The sequence below is a fragment of the Typopeltis vanoorti genome, chromosome 4 (genome assembly GCF_054136105.1).
Source record: "Typopeltis vanoorti isolate ZY-2024b chromosome 4, IOZ_Tvanoo_1.0, whole genome shotgun sequence".
NCBI lineage: Eukaryota > Metazoa > Arthropoda > Arachnida > Uropygi > Thelyphonidae > Typopeltis > Typopeltis vanoorti.
This window is the reverse complement of record NC_143552.1, coordinates 112,446,262-112,465,068: the sequence shown is the minus strand read 5'-3', so window position 1 is coordinate 112,465,068 and position 18,807 is coordinate 112,446,262. Positions and strand designations below refer to the sequence as shown.

General features: G+C 35.7%; 1 protein-coding gene across 1 annotated transcript in view; it reads right to left on the bottom strand.

Annotated features, from left to right (window-relative positions):
• Positions 1 to 356: 356 nt before the first annotated feature.
• Actbeta (inhibin subunit beta) overlaps positions 357 to 18,807 on the bottom strand; it is a 37,134-nt gene continuing 18,683 nt past the window's right edge. Inside the window, exons 2-3 of the mRNA XM_090392137.1 lie at positions 1,165 to 1,540; positions 357 to 1,053 (exon numbers count right to left, since the gene is read on the bottom strand). Of these exons, the coding sequence (XP_090248263.1) occupies positions 633 to 1,053; positions 1,165 to 1,540 (797 nt within the window). The 3' untranslated portion in view covers positions 357 to 632. The remainder of the gene's footprint in view (positions 1,054 to 1,164; positions 1,541 to 18,807) is intronic.

Below are 18,807 nucleotides of genomic sequence, written 5' to 3'. Positions count from 1 at the left end.
ACAGAAATCTCATGTTCTTGCTTAATAGGGAAACATTAGGACGCTAGTGTCGTCATTATCAAAAATGTTATTTTTCGATGCCACTGTGCATATTTTGTTCCTTACTAAAAACTTCACTTAGTTAATAATTCTTAAATTATCTAATATCTATTTCTGATAGATATTAGGAAATGCTCATAAATGAAAACTATCAGGCGTAGAAAAAATTATAAATTATTAATTTTTAAATGATTAGCCTTCGCTTCCTGTATTTTATTATAGGAATACGGTCTAGAAAATATTCTCCTCTAATTTTGGTATTTCAAAATCAGAGATACTATAGAGAGATGCTGTAGTTATTTCAAGTTTTGATCATGCCAGTTCGTCACATTAACGCTCTCATTACTTTGAGAATATCGACCCAGTAAGCCTTTAAATGAGACACTATGTTCCATTGTGTCCCATTTAAATGGGACACTATATTATGTCTTCTCTATTAAGAATCAAATGGAGACCCTCTCTCTTTATGGACCACTAAATTTAATTCGGGCAGCTATATTGGAGCTTCTCTCGACCTGCTAGGAAATGTGCGTTAACTCAACGTTCCAGCAGTAGCAGTAGTCAAATTTGCATTTCTTAAAACGCAAAATACGCTACGTGCATCCACATTCGTCGACTATCATTTTTGGAAGGTCCGTTTTAATAATATTTAGATCAGGATCAAAATAAATTAGTGACATCGGTGACAGTTTGGTCGGAGCACAACAAGGAGTTATTGAAGCATATGGATTACGATTACGGTATTCTTCTATTACATGAGTGTGAAAATTAACAAAAGTGTCAGGCGTGCGTCGCATACTCACACAATCTCCCATGCAATAATTTGCATAATATCCTTTCGGCGCAATAATCCAGTCATCCCATCCCAATTCCTTGAAGCTAACGTATAAGGTTTGTTTACAGCAGTGTGTTGTATGCATATCGCAAGTCATTGCATGACGTCTACTTCTTCTTTCTCCGAGCACTTCAGTCGCAATGGCAAGAAAAGGCCTCAAGTTTACCGTATCCTGCCCTCTGTTACCGCCACTATGTCGGATTCTGCGAGCTGAAGCAGTAATTGTATTATTATTATTATTATTATTATTATTATTATTATTATTAGTGTCATCATGTCCATCATTAAACAAAACCATTTCTAGAAGAGAATCACAGCCCACACAGTCGACTAGCAGAGTAAATTTTTCTCTCGCTGGACCGGAAAACCATTGCTGCACTGCCGATCCTACTTCTAGTCTTCTCCATCCAGCATGTGATGTGACAACTTTATAGGAAGTAAGTAATTCGAGTTGTAGCGGAGTGTCAGCGGTAGACTCATTGCTGTTTTGGACACGGAAGACATATAGAGTAAGGACATGATCTTTTAACAGATAACGAAGTTGACGAGGTAACGAAGAAGAGTATCGTAGCTGAATCCAGAGAGTGGCCGTGGTTACTCGGAGTTGATGTGAATGATCATGAGGGTGATAGAAGTCAAGAAGAATATGACTGTTTACACTGTGACCTGCAAACCAGAAAAGAAGAAAAAATTACATATATATTTATACAACTATAAAGAATTAATGAGCTAGATTCAAATAGAATTTACTTGTGTAAAGTTATTTAGGAAATTAAAACGCTGATATAGCGTGAAGAATACCTACCTTAATTTAAGAAATAACAACAACAATAACAACAACAACAACAACAACAACAATAATAATAATAATAATTGAGGCAAACTGAACATTAAGCTGAATGGAGACGAGACTGCAATTGCAATTAATACATGAGCTATTCCTGTAATTAGAAATCTGCAGGGATAACTGACTGTACACAAGCTGATTTGGATGCACTTGATCGTAAAACACCAAACTTAATAACAGTGAATCATTGAATCATGCCTTGAAACTAAGTAATGATGTGAATCGGTTATACATACCCACATAAAGTGAGAAAGTGAGCTTTTAAGCAAGTGAAGCAAAAGTAGAAGAAAAGCAAGCGCTGAATACTTACATCAAGGCAAGCACAGAAAACATACTAAATGAAGCTTACAAAGAAAAAAAAGTACTGAATATAGTTTCAAAAAAGCAGTACAAGGAGAACGAAATGACAAAACGATCAGAAACAATCAGTTAACGCTTTTTATTTCCTTATAGGGAATAGGCGAGCCCGTTTTAGTCCTAATGTTTGGAGACTGAGTGGGCAGTTCAATTTCTACTGAGATAGCAGGCCGAAGACTATCACTAATTATAAGCTGCACCCGATGAGACGAGTGACATGTGTCTCCATCTCGTGGTACCAACACAATATATTATTGTCTGAAACAGTGTGGATTCTACGGTGCATTTTCTTGAGTTTAAGACACGAAAACCCGAGTTCCAGGGAGAAAAAATCCGCTTTCCCATGCCAGAAATCGACTAACTCGGGAACAGGTCAAAGAAAAACTTGATAAAATTCCTCTAGTCAACGAGTAGACTAGACTTAAGTCTCTCTTCTGGCGGTCTAGCACAGAAGATGCAAACTCTACTTCTAATGAGCTACACAGGCCTAAAAAGATCAGACGGTTGGAAAAATAAAGCACTCTATGGTCAATATTTGAAGGATATTGAAGATAAAGTTGATAGTTACTTAACTCGGCAATGGCTTCTCCATGGCTATAAACAAAAGAAGGCATTATCAGGTAGCCATAATAATAATAATTATTATTATTACGGGCGACTCCAAGGAGTCCTTAGACTCATCGCGGGAGGCCCTAAACATCATGCCCATCACAACTATTCGACATTCACACAGTATCTATCATACTTTACCTTGAACTGATTCACCGTCATAGCATCCACAACAGACTCTAGCAGCTTGTTCCACTCATTCACCACTCTAAAAGTAAAAAACCCAGCTCTAACACCCTTACTAACCACACTTTTGCCCAGCTTCCATGGATGTCCCCTAGTCCTCTCACCACCAGTCCTGTTCTCAAAAATATCCTCTGAATTAATTCTATAGAAACCCTTCAGCAATTTGAATGTCTCGATCATATCTCCCCTTTTCCGCCTATCAACCAATTTCTGCAACACACAAATCTTCAACCTGTTTTCATAAGGTTCATTCCATAGACCTGCTATCATCTTGGTCACTCGCTTCTGGATCCTCTCAACCTCCTCCCTATGAAGAAGAAACCTAGGTGACCAAATCTGGGCACAGTCGTCGAGATGGTGTCTTATCAAGGCTCGATAGAGAGGAACAATAACTTGCTTATCTCTGCTCGTCAAAGTATTCTTCAGCATCCAAGTGATTTGATGAGCTGATTTAGCCACTTTTGCAATGTGCCCCCCTAAACTTCAACTCCCTACAACAGCAGCTACCTATTTGGTCGAATGCAATCCATCGATTTAACCGTCTGCGGTGGTGTAAGCTAGTGGTTTTCAAATCTATTGAGGGTAAACACAAGCAACTAAATTCTGCCACTCTTTGAATGAAATGTAGTTCGTCTCAGGTATGTAATGTATAAAAATGGTGCAAAAGTCTCTAAGTGGAATATAGAATGCTTACATAGCGCTTGGCGTTTTCTAATGTTCGTGTTCTTGTCTTGAACTAAAATGATTTTTAAGAAGAAAAGCAAATGTTACAATAGATTTCGATCCATGTTTATTTTACACACTTGCAGTATTTTATTTTCAGTTTATTTCAAAATCTTATTTAGAGATTATTATCAAAAATTATTTATGTACATTATTTATTTCTTTGGTTCTGGTTTGAAGCTAAAGAGGTTAGCATGCACCAGCAGTAAATTTGGTTATTTTAAACTTTAAGCTTGATGTGAGAATCGGAATATAGTTAACTACACATCGACTGTATTGACCGGTTTACCTTCACTGGAGATCGCTGACTTAGCTAAATCTGCAATTTTCACTATTAACTAAATTCGTCCTTTTAAAAAGAAGTATGGGCTCTTTTGGAAATTTCTGCATGTCGGAAAACAGAACCATTTAATAGAGACACACTTAAGAGAACCATTCAACTACCATGAAATCCTATACAAAAGTTTATGATGAGCTTCAAAAAAAAAAATCTAAACTAAATTTAAGTTAAGGGATATTACATTCCATATTGTTTCTTAGTCGAATAAGAAACTCAAAGAGTTTCATGACGAATATAGAAACTATATAAAGTTCGGCGATTCCAAGCGTAAGCAAATACCTGGATAGTGCAACACCTGACCCATTTGGTAGTGCAAACTGAGGCAACTCATAGCAAGGGTGGAGTAAGATCCGATCACTATTCTTGGTATTTACCCATAATGTGAACTTAGCTCCTAGGAGCTGTATTACTGTTCTACATTATGAGAGAAGGTCAGTACTCAGACCAGTTTCAACCTTAATTGAGGTCTCATCAGTGAGTAGTTCGTGTCGCCGAATTGAAGCGGCTCTTCATATAATTAGTAATCTAAACTAAATTGATATGTATGTATCAATAAAACTTATTCTACTCGGCCAACTGACAATACCTCCACAAATTATTATTTCATTATTCTGTGGTATTATATTAATACAGTATTCTATTTCATAAAAAAACTTCTAAAATTAAATAAACTTTTGTATATTTTTAATCCTTCGAATCGATTATTTCTGTAAACAGAAAAGTTCATTTTCTACGACTGGGAAAATCTTGCAATTTTACCAAGTAAATCGTGTATTGTAGACATGTAAGCGAGCGTTTTGAAGCGACTTGTCTTCATAAGACACTCTTTTATTATTATTTTTTATGAAATAAACATCTTATGACCTCAGGCGTAAGATTTTCGAGACATGGTACGAATAAATCCTTGAGAATATAACGTTTCACGAACTGTCTCATGCATAAATGTTTTTCATCTACTAACAAACGGACTGTTATTTCATTTGGATAATATGTTTCTCTCATTTAAATTTCATAATGGGCATTCAACATTTCCAAGACACTTTCGTAAATAATCGTTTTTTTTTGCAATTGTTGGTGAATGAATATTAGTGAGAACACATACGTATCTGGTATTCTTCGTCATTGAAATTGCCTCCAATAAAATTAATTACTTATTTTTAATTAATTTTATTAATGGCACAACAATCTAGTAAAGCATGGTTGACTTATGCAATCTGAATATACGGTTTGCTAGCTAAGTGTTACTGGTGAGCTGGCTGTTGTTGCTACATTCCAAATACTCACAGTTTCATAATCGTCGCCCATCACATTCGTGGTCACATCATAGAAAGAATAAGATCTTGAAATGCTGACATAATGTCACCAGAAAGTTTTTTCATTATTGTATATTTAATTTCTGATATAACTTTCAATAGCCGACAAGGTATTGAAGCACTAAATAGTTATCTCTAAATGAGCACTGTTGCTATGATGTAATTTAAAATGGAAAATGTTTGTGGGAACACAGTTTAATGAATTTCTGCGTTTTAATATTTTCCCTCTTCTTTTAACAGAACTGTTAAACTTGTTTATTGCAATATTTATTCAGACCATTAATTATTGGTTTTATTAAAAAAATGCTATCTATGATAATAATATCTTCCGTGTTAAAATTTAATACGAAACATTTTGATAAACTTTTTCTAGATTATGATACAGTGGAGACAAAATAAAGAAGAATCTGTTTGGTAGACTAGACTAGGTTGTCCAAAATATTATTTTTGAAAAAGTAATATTTTGGACAACCTAGATAATTTCTTAGAACACAGATAATAGGTTCTTGAAGGATTTCACTTAAAGCATCTGCGAACCATTGATTAGTGGCAGCAAACGATGTACATTATTCACAGTGTATGTAGTAAAAGCTTGTTCCATTCATAATTTAATTAGATTTCAGATGAAGCCATAGTCACTCTATATCTCGGTGATGTGCCACATGAATTTTCTTAGCTGGATCTATTACTGGCGTTTTTTTTTTGAAGCTTCGACACTATAAAGTACTCTCGATCCTGATGCATACACTATCCATCCATCCATCCATCCATCCATCCATCCATCCAATCCATCCATCAATCCATCCATGTAACTGACTATCTGCCGTCTCCCCTTTTCTTGGGTATTCCCCATTTCTTTCTATATGTCCAAAATATTTCGTCTTTCTTCTAAGGCCTGTTAAAGAGCCATAAAGTTCTATCTTCTAGGACACATTTGTTTGATCGCATTTCAATGTATAATTTCAATCTCCTGTAACACCATATCCCAAATACGCCTCCATTATTTCTCCATTAAGATGCACTTATTTCTCAGACCCTTCTCTGTCTGTACCTACTTCAAGAACTGTAATCTTCATCTCACTAAGATTGAATTTTAACTCCCCTTCTATAATGTATCTCATTAACTCTTTCAAGGATTCGTTCTAACACTGTCATAATACAGTGGAATAATGTATCATCAGTGTGTCTGAGATTGTTGATCAACGTGCCCATGTAACATTCCCCTAGAGCAAACCTGCTACACAACTATGTGTCATACTCTTTCTTCTTTTATGTTGAAATTTCCTAGAATGGGGAGAATATTTTTTTGCATGGAAGGCAATCTAAAAATCCAAATCGTAATGATAGAATGAGTCTGAAATTTAGCTCACCCTGTCACTAATGGAGTTATAACAAGAAGGATCTTGCCTTTTTCCTCAATATTACTCGGGTTTCTGCTGTAACTCAAGCTTAGTTCAGAAGGTGTCTACAAAATGCAGTCATAGTTGCTAATTAAATGAAACTTGCAGTCAAGAAAATAAGACAGGAAATTCAATATTTTTCTTTCAGCATATGTCAATGAACTGGTTAACCTGGATTTCTCTGAGGCTAAATTAGTTGCGAGGTTTGAGTTCGCACACTTAAGGCTATTTTTATGGGGAAAACTATACATCATTGATACGGTAAAAAAAAATGTTTTCTAACACTTATCAAACCACATAGTCAAACACTTATCAAACCACAAACCACAATATATATATATATATATATATATATATATATATATATATATATATATATAATGTCGCAGGGAAATGATGAAAATAGAGATTTGATCAAATCCCTAAGGGATATGATCAATTCACGCAAGATGTTAAAATAACAACTCTGTGGGGTAATTTCCCTGAAGAAAGTAAGTGATTTGATCAAATCCCTTAACTGTTTTAGTGAAAAGATGAAATAATTATTAAATGTAGAATAGTTAATACAACAATAGTCATTGAAACACAAATTATTTATTCGAAACTTAACAAAAGAAATAGGTACTTAAGCTGATATTTTTAAAAACAAAAGGGATATTTTTAGTGAAATTTTAAAAATTTTCCGTGAATGTAATTAATAAATAATAATGTTTATTCATTTTTATTGAAACACGTTGTTGATTTGTGGCATCTCGAGTTACAAAGTGCGTTACTTTTTTTTTACAGGCACATGTTTTTGTTTTACATTGTAATTTGGATTGCTCACAGGAACACTTCTTAAATCCTTGACCTCCAAATACGGATAATTTTCCTGCAATCTCACGCAAACTTAGGTTAATCTGTGGAACTGTTTCGGTAAATGTTGTAGTAGCTATTTGAAGAGCGTTTCTAGGTAGCCAATCTTTTATAATTCCAACTGAGGTACCAATTTGGTATAAATTAATTTTTATATCTAATACGATCCCCACGATGTTATTTCCATCTAATGGGCCCCATCTACCTTAGGTACATACACCAAAACTGTGGAATTCGCTAACACGTCTTTAAATTTCTTCAAAGAAACTTCTTTCATTTTTTCAGCTGATCTTTTCAGGTGTTTTGCAGCATTTTCCCTTTGATCTTTAATGCTCTCTTCTTTTTGGCATAAATAGCATAGAATTTTCGATCCATATCCTTCTTCTCCTACTGTATTCCCACATACTGAGTGCACCGGATTTTTACAAATGTCACATGAATGGGCTCCAGTAGATTCCATTCTACAAACAACACAACATGCTTTACTGTCGCTGACAGCTGCTTCCCCTTCTGATGCAAGTAACACTACAGATGTTTTAACTGTTGAAGCAGGAGTTGAAGTAGAGTTGTTAACTGGTTCGAGTTGTCTTATTATCGATAAAGAAATCGATTCAATTTCTGGTAGATCCTCTAAATTTATAGCCTTTTTGGTGAGTAAATCAGCTGCCGGTAGATCGTGTGACATTGAAGTGTTATTGTTGGTTGATTTAACTATTAATAGATCATTTGAAGTTGAAGCATTGTAATCAATTAATTCAGATGCTGGTAGATCTTTTGAAGTTGAAGTGTTGTTGTTCTTTAAGGAAGCTGCTGGTAAGTCTTCCGGTGTTAAAACAATGTCATGGTCCTGCTGATTAAGAAGTAGATCCAAGTCCTCTTCAGTAACAAGTTTTTCGAACAACTCTTTCGAAATATGACTAGATTGGAGTCCTGTTTTTGGTTCTGTTCCAAATAAAGCTTTGTAAGGTGATCGTTTAATGGTTGGATGAAAAGAGGAATTCTTTTGGAATTGAACAAAGTAACAACCTTTGGCCCAATTTTTTTGTGTCATTGTCAATTACCCAAGCACGTAACATAGCATCAACATCTTGATTTGATCGCTCAACAGATCCTTGACTAGCTGGATGTCTAGGCCTACCATTTACAATTTTGCACGTTGGCCACAGGCTTGTTAATTCTTCTATGACAGCAGCCGTAAACTCACGGTGTCGCTTTGTAGTATATGAGGACAACCTACTTCCAAAAATATTTTTAATAGCTCCATTGCTACTTCAGCAGCTCTTTTTGTAGTCAACGGTCGAAGAAAGCTGAATTTCGTTGCGTGGTCCTGGTAGTTTAATAGCCATTTGTAATTTCTATCTGGTGTCGACTGTAAGTCAACTAAATCGACTTGGCCACGATGATTGAAGTCGCTATATACAATTGGACAAACAACGATTCTTTTGTTTGGAAATTTTTTTTTAGACTGACATACCGTGCACAGCTTTAAAAACTCCAGTACAACTGAAGTAGGTATTAGGTATTTCGATTTCAAACTATACAGCATTTTATCTCTTCTTCCGTGGCCAGTTGACTAATGGGTTTCCCGAAGTATGCGGTAAAAATTTTCCGTTGGTACTATTTTCACAATTGTATCGAATTCAGACTTTCTCTTCAAAATCAAAGATGTTTTAGTACCTACTTCCATAACATCGTATTTTTTTCCATAATAGTACTGTTTATGTGTCCGTTGCAGTTTAAGTAGTGGTGCTAATTTAAATTGTTCAATGATTGTGACAGCTTCTTCTATCCTTTCGCGAGTCCACAAAGGTTTTTTCTTTTTCATGCCGCTTGTTCAAAAACGTCCTGACAGTTTCATTGAACTGTTCTTCAGATACAAATTCGGTCAGAGTTTGATTTTTTTCTATATCTGAACTCATTTTTCTACGGTAGGTACTTGATAAAACTCGAAATATAGAAAACAATAATAAAAATGCGCGCAACCTTCCTCGCGTAATGTTTGGCCGGCACGGACGCTAGAGGAGAGCTTGTATCCACGAAAAATGTTTACAATTTCACTAAAAATATCCTTTTTGTTTTTAAAAATATCAGCTTAAATGACTATTGTTGTATTAACTATTCTACGTTTAATAATGCATGGTTTACTAAATAAATACTTTTAATATCTAAACAATATTATTTCATCTTTTCACTAAAACAGTTAAGGGATTTAATCAAATCACTTACTTTCTTCAGGGAAATCACCCCACAGAGTTGTTATTTTAACATCTTCCGTGAATTGATCATATCCCTTAGGGATTTGATCAAATCCCTATTTTCATCAATTCCCTGCGACATATATATAATATTCATCAAATCTTGATTTGATGAATATTATATATCTTAAGTAAAAGGCTGCTTATATTCCACTAATTCGAGCCCTACCTAAAGGACTATGAGTTGTGAAAATACTTTCTGAAAATGAATGCTGCACCGAACAAAGCGGCCTCTTTTGCAGCTGCCCAATTTTTAATCCATCTAACTCGAGTGCTTCTAGATGTTTTTTCAATGTTTTAGGGATGGCGTCTAAAGCACCTATTATTATGGGAACAACTTTCGTTTTCTTTTGCCAGATTCGTTCAACTTCGACTTGCAAATCGCGATACTTTGTAATTTTTTTCATTTTCTTTGTCATCAATCCGACTATCTCCTGGTAGTGATATTTCAATAAACATAACCCCTTTGTTTTCACTTTTTTCAACCACTGTTATATCGGGTGCATTACATTCCAAGATTTTGTCAGTCTGGATTTTGAAATTCCAGAGTATTTTAGCTTTTTAATTCTCAACCACTTTCTGGTAGATGTTATGCTTCCAAGTCTTTAGACACTTTAAACTCATACTTTTTACATAAATGCCAGTGAATTATCTTGGCTACGTTATCATGCCTTTTACGGTACTCAATTTGTGCGATTTTGCTGGGCCCACTTATAATGTGGTCTACCGTTTCTTCCTTTTCTTTGCACAATCTGCATTTACTGTCTTCTTGAATTTTTTGTATTTTTGCTTTCATAACTTTGGTTTTAATGGCCTGTTCTTGTGCTGCAAAAATTATCGATTCTGAAAATATCGATTTTTTTCCCGCTGATTTATAAAACAATGCATAATGGATTGTACATCCCTTCAGTGGGAAAGCATGGCTTTACTGAAGTATTCCATGATGTCAAATGTTGTCATGCTCAATGTACAGCGTGTGCTTTTTTACGCATCAAAAAACGAGAGAAACAGAATTCATTATTAGCACACCGAGAGTGTCTATCATGTGCAGTAAGAGCCGATTCATCGACATCATCTCGTGATTCGCTTAATGGCTTTTGACGCTTTTGTGTAGAAAATTTCTACTAAAATATAATCGACAAATTCAGTTTTGTTCTAGTTTGATAAGTTTAGTCTGCAATTAATCATGAATTATATTTTTTTAAATTATTATTATTATTATTAAGAGAGTCCTCCAAGGAGTTAGGAACTCATCAAGGGAGGCCACATGTTACACACATCAGCTTCGAATTCATTTACACTGCTTGCACACAGAACGCCCAATGGCAATCCATTCCAGTCGCGCACCACTCTGTAAGAGAAAAATCTAGATATCACCACCCCTTCTTAGCGGTATTCATTCTTAGCTTCCATGGATGTCCGCTCGTCATTTCCACACCCTCCATAAAATTAAAAATTCAATCAGTTGAAATTCCATTACCCTTTCGGAAGTTTGTAAGTCTCATTCATATCACCTGTCTTTCTCCTGTTTGCTAGTTTCTGAAGTCTATAAATTCTCACTCTGTCTTCATAATCAGTATTCCACAATCCTAATATCGGTTTTAACATTCTCCACACACTCTCCTTCGCACTCTTTCCACTCTATCAGAATCATAACGGAAACCAGGAGACCAAACTTGCATACAGTAGTCCAAGTGAGGCCTTGTAAAGAGGCAAAAATGACATCCTTACCTTTACATTCGAAGTTCGTTTCAGCATTACAATTATCTTTTGAGTTGTATTTGTAATTTTCGCTACATGGTCACTGAACTTCAACTTAAGGTATTAGATTTACGGTATTAGACATGTTATGTTTCTAAAAAGTAAGTTAAAATTATTTTTCTCAACTGGATACGAAACTCATTAACAAGAATATACAAAAGAAATCAAAAAGGAATTGCCATTGCTATTTTTCTGAACTACGGAATCGTTCAGTAGTCACTTCATATAAATCAAATAAAATATGTGTACAACATATCATCCGTTTTCTTTCATTATGTTCGCTCTGAAATAGTTATAATACTACATATCATCAAAGTCGTTTCGGTTTATTCACCAGTTCACCTTCGAACTTTCTCGTCTTTCAACCTTCAAAACTTCATTTAAATGTAGACTGGAAGTCCCAAAATGATTATAAATAAACAAAGCAACGCCTAGCAATATACACTAATCTAATACCCATCTCGTTGGTTAATTTATTCATCTTTTAAAATCTAAGAATTTTCTTGGTTTTTAAATTTTGGAACTATAAGGAACTTGCGCCACTACGTATCGATATTGCCATGACGTTTTTACTTGTAACAGCACAAAATTATTTTTTCGACACAGTGCTAGTTTCAGAAATCAAATAGAAAAGTACATTGTTCTGAAAATCGTATCCATATAGATTCTCTTTCCAAGAAATAGAGTAATAATCTTAGTTATAGTTCGCTGATGACTTCCAATACTATCTTTCTTATGGTTTATCCAAATATGAAACTTTTTTTTGTATTTTTTTGGTGTTAGGAATAAGTAACAAATCAATAAATACCTTATTCCCGAGAGGAAATAGGCGAAGCACATTTAGCAATAATATTTTTTAATCAGTACGTAGCAAATCTTCACTCTTAACTTTCACTGATGCATGAGTTTCATGGTGGCAGATGAGTTTAAATATATCCGGGAGAAAGTAGTAAGAGATAGCTACATAGTCTTGTGATCCTAGATCTCACACGTAGTTTGTCTGAATTAGTATAAGGTCTAGAGTCGATTTTTATGAGATATGCGCCTAAAACTCGAGTTTTGGAAATTTATCTACATGCATCAACCAAAGAACTAACACAATCAACTAACTCCGTAAACTACTAAACAAAAAAGTTCCTCTAAATAAGTTTATTTATCTTATTAACTTGCGATATTCTGAAAATGTTGAGCAATTAGGGAGTGATGAAGCAGGAGGAAAATTTATTACCCTCAAGTTTGGAGACAATCTTTTCTAATAATTCTAGAAGAAAGTGATGACATGCGAAATCCTATTTCGCCTAAACAAGAGGCGTTGAAATATTTTTAAAACACACATTTAGTATATGAATGTTTTGTGATAACTATGGTAATATCACAGATAATAATCGGCGAAAAATGTGTTAATTAAACTAATTTTTAAAACCGATCTACACATGAAAAGCTGAAAACGATTAATACACTTGTACTATGGGTTGCCTACAGAATAAATGAGCAACAGTAGTGTTCTGTAGTATAGAGATTACGTTTTTGAGGAAATACGCAGGTGGCAGTTAGGTTGCTTGGAATGACAGCCGAAGCAACTGAGGCCTATGGTGTCAGTGAATTTATGTCTGTTAACTACATGTATTCTTCTGGCCAGTTTGCTGTTTTCGATATGAAGAATCCTCCGCCTCCATATGATACCGGCTGACCTAGCTTCAAAAGAAAAACTCTCATAAATGTTCTCATATAAGTTCTAGACGAGATTATTCCCGGTCTTTCAAACGATAGGTCATCGTCATTGCCGACTGAGAAATTAATATGCAAGACCAAGTGTGTCATTTATTTATATATATTTTAGGACAACAGGGACAACGTTTCAGTGCTGTCAGCTTATTAACAGTAATTTGAGATATTTAACTTTCTACTTTTCCAGGGTCGTGAGAAATACAGTCTCCTAAACATCATACAGAATGTCTGAGGTGCATTATACAAGATTTAGAAATCGAATTCGTGAGAAAGTGCAAATTTGTGATTTGTTGAAATATGTGTAGATTTGAAGAGTTACTTTGAAGAGAATAACACCTGAAGAAAGCGAAGAAAGTCCTTGTTAGTGGATGCTGAGGAAACTTTGGAGTTGGGTTGTTTGTAATTAAAGCAAAAGCAACTAAAATGATAATAATACTCTATAGCGTCTGTTATTAATCTTTCGTGTTCTCCTGGTTTGCCTGTTTTTCGCAATGGAAAGTATGTTTTTTTTTGGAAGAAAATGGTACACATATTAGACCGGATAATACAATTTCAGCTGAATAGTTCCTATGAAAGTTACTCGCGTCCTAGACGGGATATATATGTATATACAGGGTGTTCGGGATAAATTTGACAGTTTCGTAAGGAAAAAGAAAATCTTCTTTGTATCTATTAAATTTAATGAATTGACAAAAAAACATTACAGGCAGAGTTAATTACAATACTATCAACAAGATTTACTCAAAATAACCACCATTAGCATCGATCACAGCTTCAATTCTGCTTCGGAACCTCGAACAAGCTGATGCTACAGTCTCCCTGGGAAGGGCCGCAAAAACTGTTTTAATTTTATCCATTAACTGGGCTTTTGTATTACTGGAAGTGCGATTGGTGTCTTTTTCAACTGCGCCCCATACAAAATAATCCATGGGGTTAAGGTCTGGGGAGTTTGGAGGCCAAACATTTGGACTGGTGAAGTCGTAGAAATTTTCAGACAACCATTTTTGACTTTTCCCAGAGGTGTGGCAAGGGGCCGAATCCTGCTGCCATACATACGGCCTACCATTGGCTACCCTTGTTATCCAGGGCTTGACTACAGTTAGCAACTCCACGAACAAAGCCCGAATTCCAATGCCAGGGTTCTTCAACACCTGTTCCTGCAGATTTGCGAGGAATTCTGCTGTACGAACGCAATCAGATCGTCTGCTAGGGATCTTTCTTCTTGCTACATCCTCGTAGTCACCATTGCAAGTCTCTAGTTCATGCCTGATTGTTTTTACTGTATTCAGGGAGCATTGGGCAGCAGTCGTAATATCCTTATTTTGATGGCGGGCACGAATCATCATGATACAAGTTATTCTCTTCCATGATTCAGGTGGGTTCCAGCTATCCATCCTTTCTGACATCTTGTATATGAATGAAGAAGGGTCCAAACTTTTAAATGAAGAGAAGTGTGTGTTAATACATGTAACTTACGGAAAAATATAATTAATTATAAATATGTCAAATTTATCCCGAACACCCTGTATATATATATATATATATATATAATGCCATATACATACATATATATATAACATTTTTTCTTCATTGTAATGGCAAATGGAGATATTATAGATAGCTGTCGTCTCAGCGACACAAAAAAAAAGCAAATAACTTTCAATCATTGAACTAGCTTCGTGCCCGTGAATTCACGTGATGTGTCGCTATCGATATCTCATCATGTGATACGTAAGTTTCATTCAGCGTGTCATTCCTGAATGACTTAATTCTATTATCATAAGACGTTTATTCTGTTTTTTCTTCTAGTATCGATGCTTTAATGGACCAAATGTTTTTTTTTTTCATTACTTGAATAATAAACTCAGGAGGTTCTCTCTGTAAAGTTACTCAATTTCGATAGGTGCATGCGATGACGAGACAGCATCATGACCTTCAAAGATAGAATTTTCATTTCAATAATTAACGAAATAAAAATAAAATAAACTATAATGATAATAAATCAGCAATTATTAAACTATGTCTGTGAACAAGATTTTCAGACAGTCATTCATTTCGCATATAGTATCGAGCGGAGGTAGTGAAGAAGCGGGTTCAGATGATAAACTATGATTCTCGCTTTGCAGGATGAGTGAAATTGACAAATTATAAGCTTAAATATATGCTCTCCTCTCAAACAGAGATCATATTACATGGGAAAAAAACTGCTTTTTTATTTTTAATAGTATCCCATATATTGTCGTGTTAAACTTATAGAACAACAACAAGAATAAATAAATATAAAATAAAATAAAACAAAAAATAAATAAATAAAATGCGCTACACAAAACATCGAATATAGAAGCTTTCTTCGCTCAATTTAGTCGGGTGAAATACGTGTACATACATACCTGCATACGAGCTGCAAGGTCAAGACAACATTATATGATATTTGATTAGGGTACTGCGTATGTCAGTAATATTGTTTAAAATTCATTTCTATCATTTCTTATTCTTATTTTCACGCAACTAACCAATGATGTGTTCAAAAATGAGAAAATTACATCACTAACAAGATTTGAATTATGTTTTTTTTTTTTTTTTTTCAATAGAGGATTGTTGGGTACACATGAAGGTGCGCATTTTTAAAATTACAAAATACATTATTGATTTTATACTTGACATGAAATTCTATTCTTGTTAAAATAAGAATATAATTACCAGGTTAGCAAGAATATGATTAAAAAGATTAAAATCCTTTTACCTAAGAGTAAGCAAAGAAAATTTGCGCTTGAAATATCTTCACGACTAGTCTACTTGTATGTAGAGGCTGTTGGCTGAACATCATTTGCATCAGTATCCCATAATGAAAGCATACCCTTCAAAAAAAAAGTACGCTCTGGATTTATTTTTCTTAAAATATTTGTGACTCTCTGGTTTCTTTTTTTTTTTTTTTTTGTCAATCAAAATTAGAGCTCTGTTTCAGTGTGACAGCAGTGTTTTGCGGCCGGCTACTAAGCCCCTAGCTATGGCTCTTAACCCTATAAAGGTTTCCGACCTGTGGTTAAAATAAACCAGCTGTTTGGCGAGAGACGTTCACGGAAAATTTGCTCTTATTGATGATTCAGTCGAGACCATTAGGCAATGCAAGAAAATCGGCCAGACAAGGAGGTCACGAGCCACCAGTCAATCACCGTTTACATAGATTCTGAGAAACACTACCGTTTCGCAGAAGTTACGTAAACGGCCGTTTAAACCGTCACATAACTAAACTTAAAAAGAAATGCAACTGCAGTATCCTATTACAGAAAAGCAAAAGCAAAGCAAACAATACGAGTTTACCAGTGAGGTTCCTAGACATTCCTCAGGCAAACAAAATCTCAAGTCGTTGTAATTGAATTAACGTATGCATGTTATGTCAGCTATGTGAGATTCAGCTCTTCGTCCATGGAAGGAAATCTACTATGTGCATGCTTTGAAAAAGGCCTATAAAAGCGCGCGCGCGCGCGCGCACACACACACACACACACACACACACACACACACAAAAGACTGAAGAACCTTTATAAGAACTTTTCAACTGAAGATGAATTAGCCGGTTTCATACGAAACTGGAGAATCCACCCCTGAGAACTGATTTTTTCATTCCGCAAAACAGACAAACCGGATGGAATCACACTCATTTATAGACGTAGCAGACAATGTCGAATGAGTTAACTGCCCTCATAAGCAGTAACCAAATTTCTAAGAAACCGAGAACATCACAGGCAATTGAGCCTAACGTGAAAGAAAGATGGAATGAGATATTCAGTATGCATTTGTTTTCTATCTGCCATGCATAAGTGTTATGTACCTATGCATATACACTGCTTGGAAAGCAGTCAACGGACACCCGCTTGGGCAAGGTGATCCCGCCATTTAACAAGTCACATGTTTGTAGCCGTTATAAATTGGAGGAATATGATGCTATCAATTCTGCGCAATTGTGTGCTGGTGAAATGGTTGCCAGAAGGAAACTGACGGTGTTTGAAAGATGCGTTTTGATATGATGCCATGCTGAAAGCCTATCTGTTCGATATTGTTGACAACTGGACGATCCCAAGTCAACAATCATTAATACTATACTGAGTTGAAAGAGCAGGGAATAAACTGCAATTGCTACCCGTAGTGGACTACTCACCACACTCACCGAACGTGACCGTTGGGTGCTACGAAGGGTAATATGTAAAAACTGCCATTCGTCGGCCGACACGTTGAATGCGGAGATCCGGGCATCGACTGGAACACGAATCTGAACGAAACATTCAAAACCGAGGCTCACAACATGGATTTCCAGTAGGACCGCAATATGCATATCCCACATTATCCTAACTAATATGCAGCATCGTTTTTAGTGATGCAAATAGCGTGTGTGACGTGGAAGCTTGGAAAATGGTGTTATGGAGCGACGAATCACGCTTCACCCTCTACCGAGTAGATGGACCAGTGTGGGTGTGACGGATACCGGGCCAATTTCTCTTACCAGAGTGCGTAACCCAAGTAGGAAATTCGCATGTGGCGGTGTGATGATGCGTTTTGATAGGATGTGTCCTGTTTTTCCTGTTTTGGCCTCGGACCTCTGTTTGTGGCGGCACAAACGTTGAACTCTGAGAGGTATGTGAAGATCGTGAACAATGTAATGTTTCCTACTTTGTGGCGTTTCTACGGAACTCTCTTTCAGTGAGACAATGCATCGTGTCATAAGGCTGCTGTAACTTCATGGTTTTGTAAACATGAACATGAACACTTGACTGGTCTCAACAGATCCGTGATCTCAATCCTATTGAACATTTGTGGGATGAACCGGAGCGTTGTGGAGATTAAGTCAAGGGATGTATACTGCACGGCAGTCCGGGACCTCGTTACATGCGTACAGGAAGAATGTTACAAAATTCCCATTGATCACTATCCTACGCTTGTGGAATGTGTGTCCCGTAGTATTGCTACAATCATCGCAGCGAAAGGAGGTCTTACACCTTATTAAGGGCTCTATAGCTCATTTTTCCTCGCACTATGGCATCCGTTGACTTCTTTCCAAGCAATGTATGTGTAGATATATTTATTAAATAAAGTATAAGCCGCTGCATGTGCAATGCGAATTGTTGTCATTATATGCAATCGTCATTATTTATAAAGGAGAATTTGGACGAGAATAATATTACTAAGATTATTCTTATCTACCCAACTACAGCAGCAGCAGCCTAAGAAATGGTCATATCATGGATCATATCGCTATGATGTATTGCTATGACCAGTAGACACCAATGCGATGAGTCACCAAGGTCTAGAAAGTGAGCGAAAGAGCGAGAGAGAGAGAGAGACCTTCGAATTTTTAACCTTCAAATAAGAAATTCTAGATTAAATCCAATCTATGAAGGCTTCAATGGCTTTAATGATTGGAATTTTCAAAACAGAACTTCCATTTGTTTGGGTCGTGCATCAGCCTAATCAACTGTCTTCGAACTTATTCGATTCAACACGCTGCCTGATAGCGTGAATTTAATTAAGGTGTTTAGAATCACTATATCATACAGCAGTTCA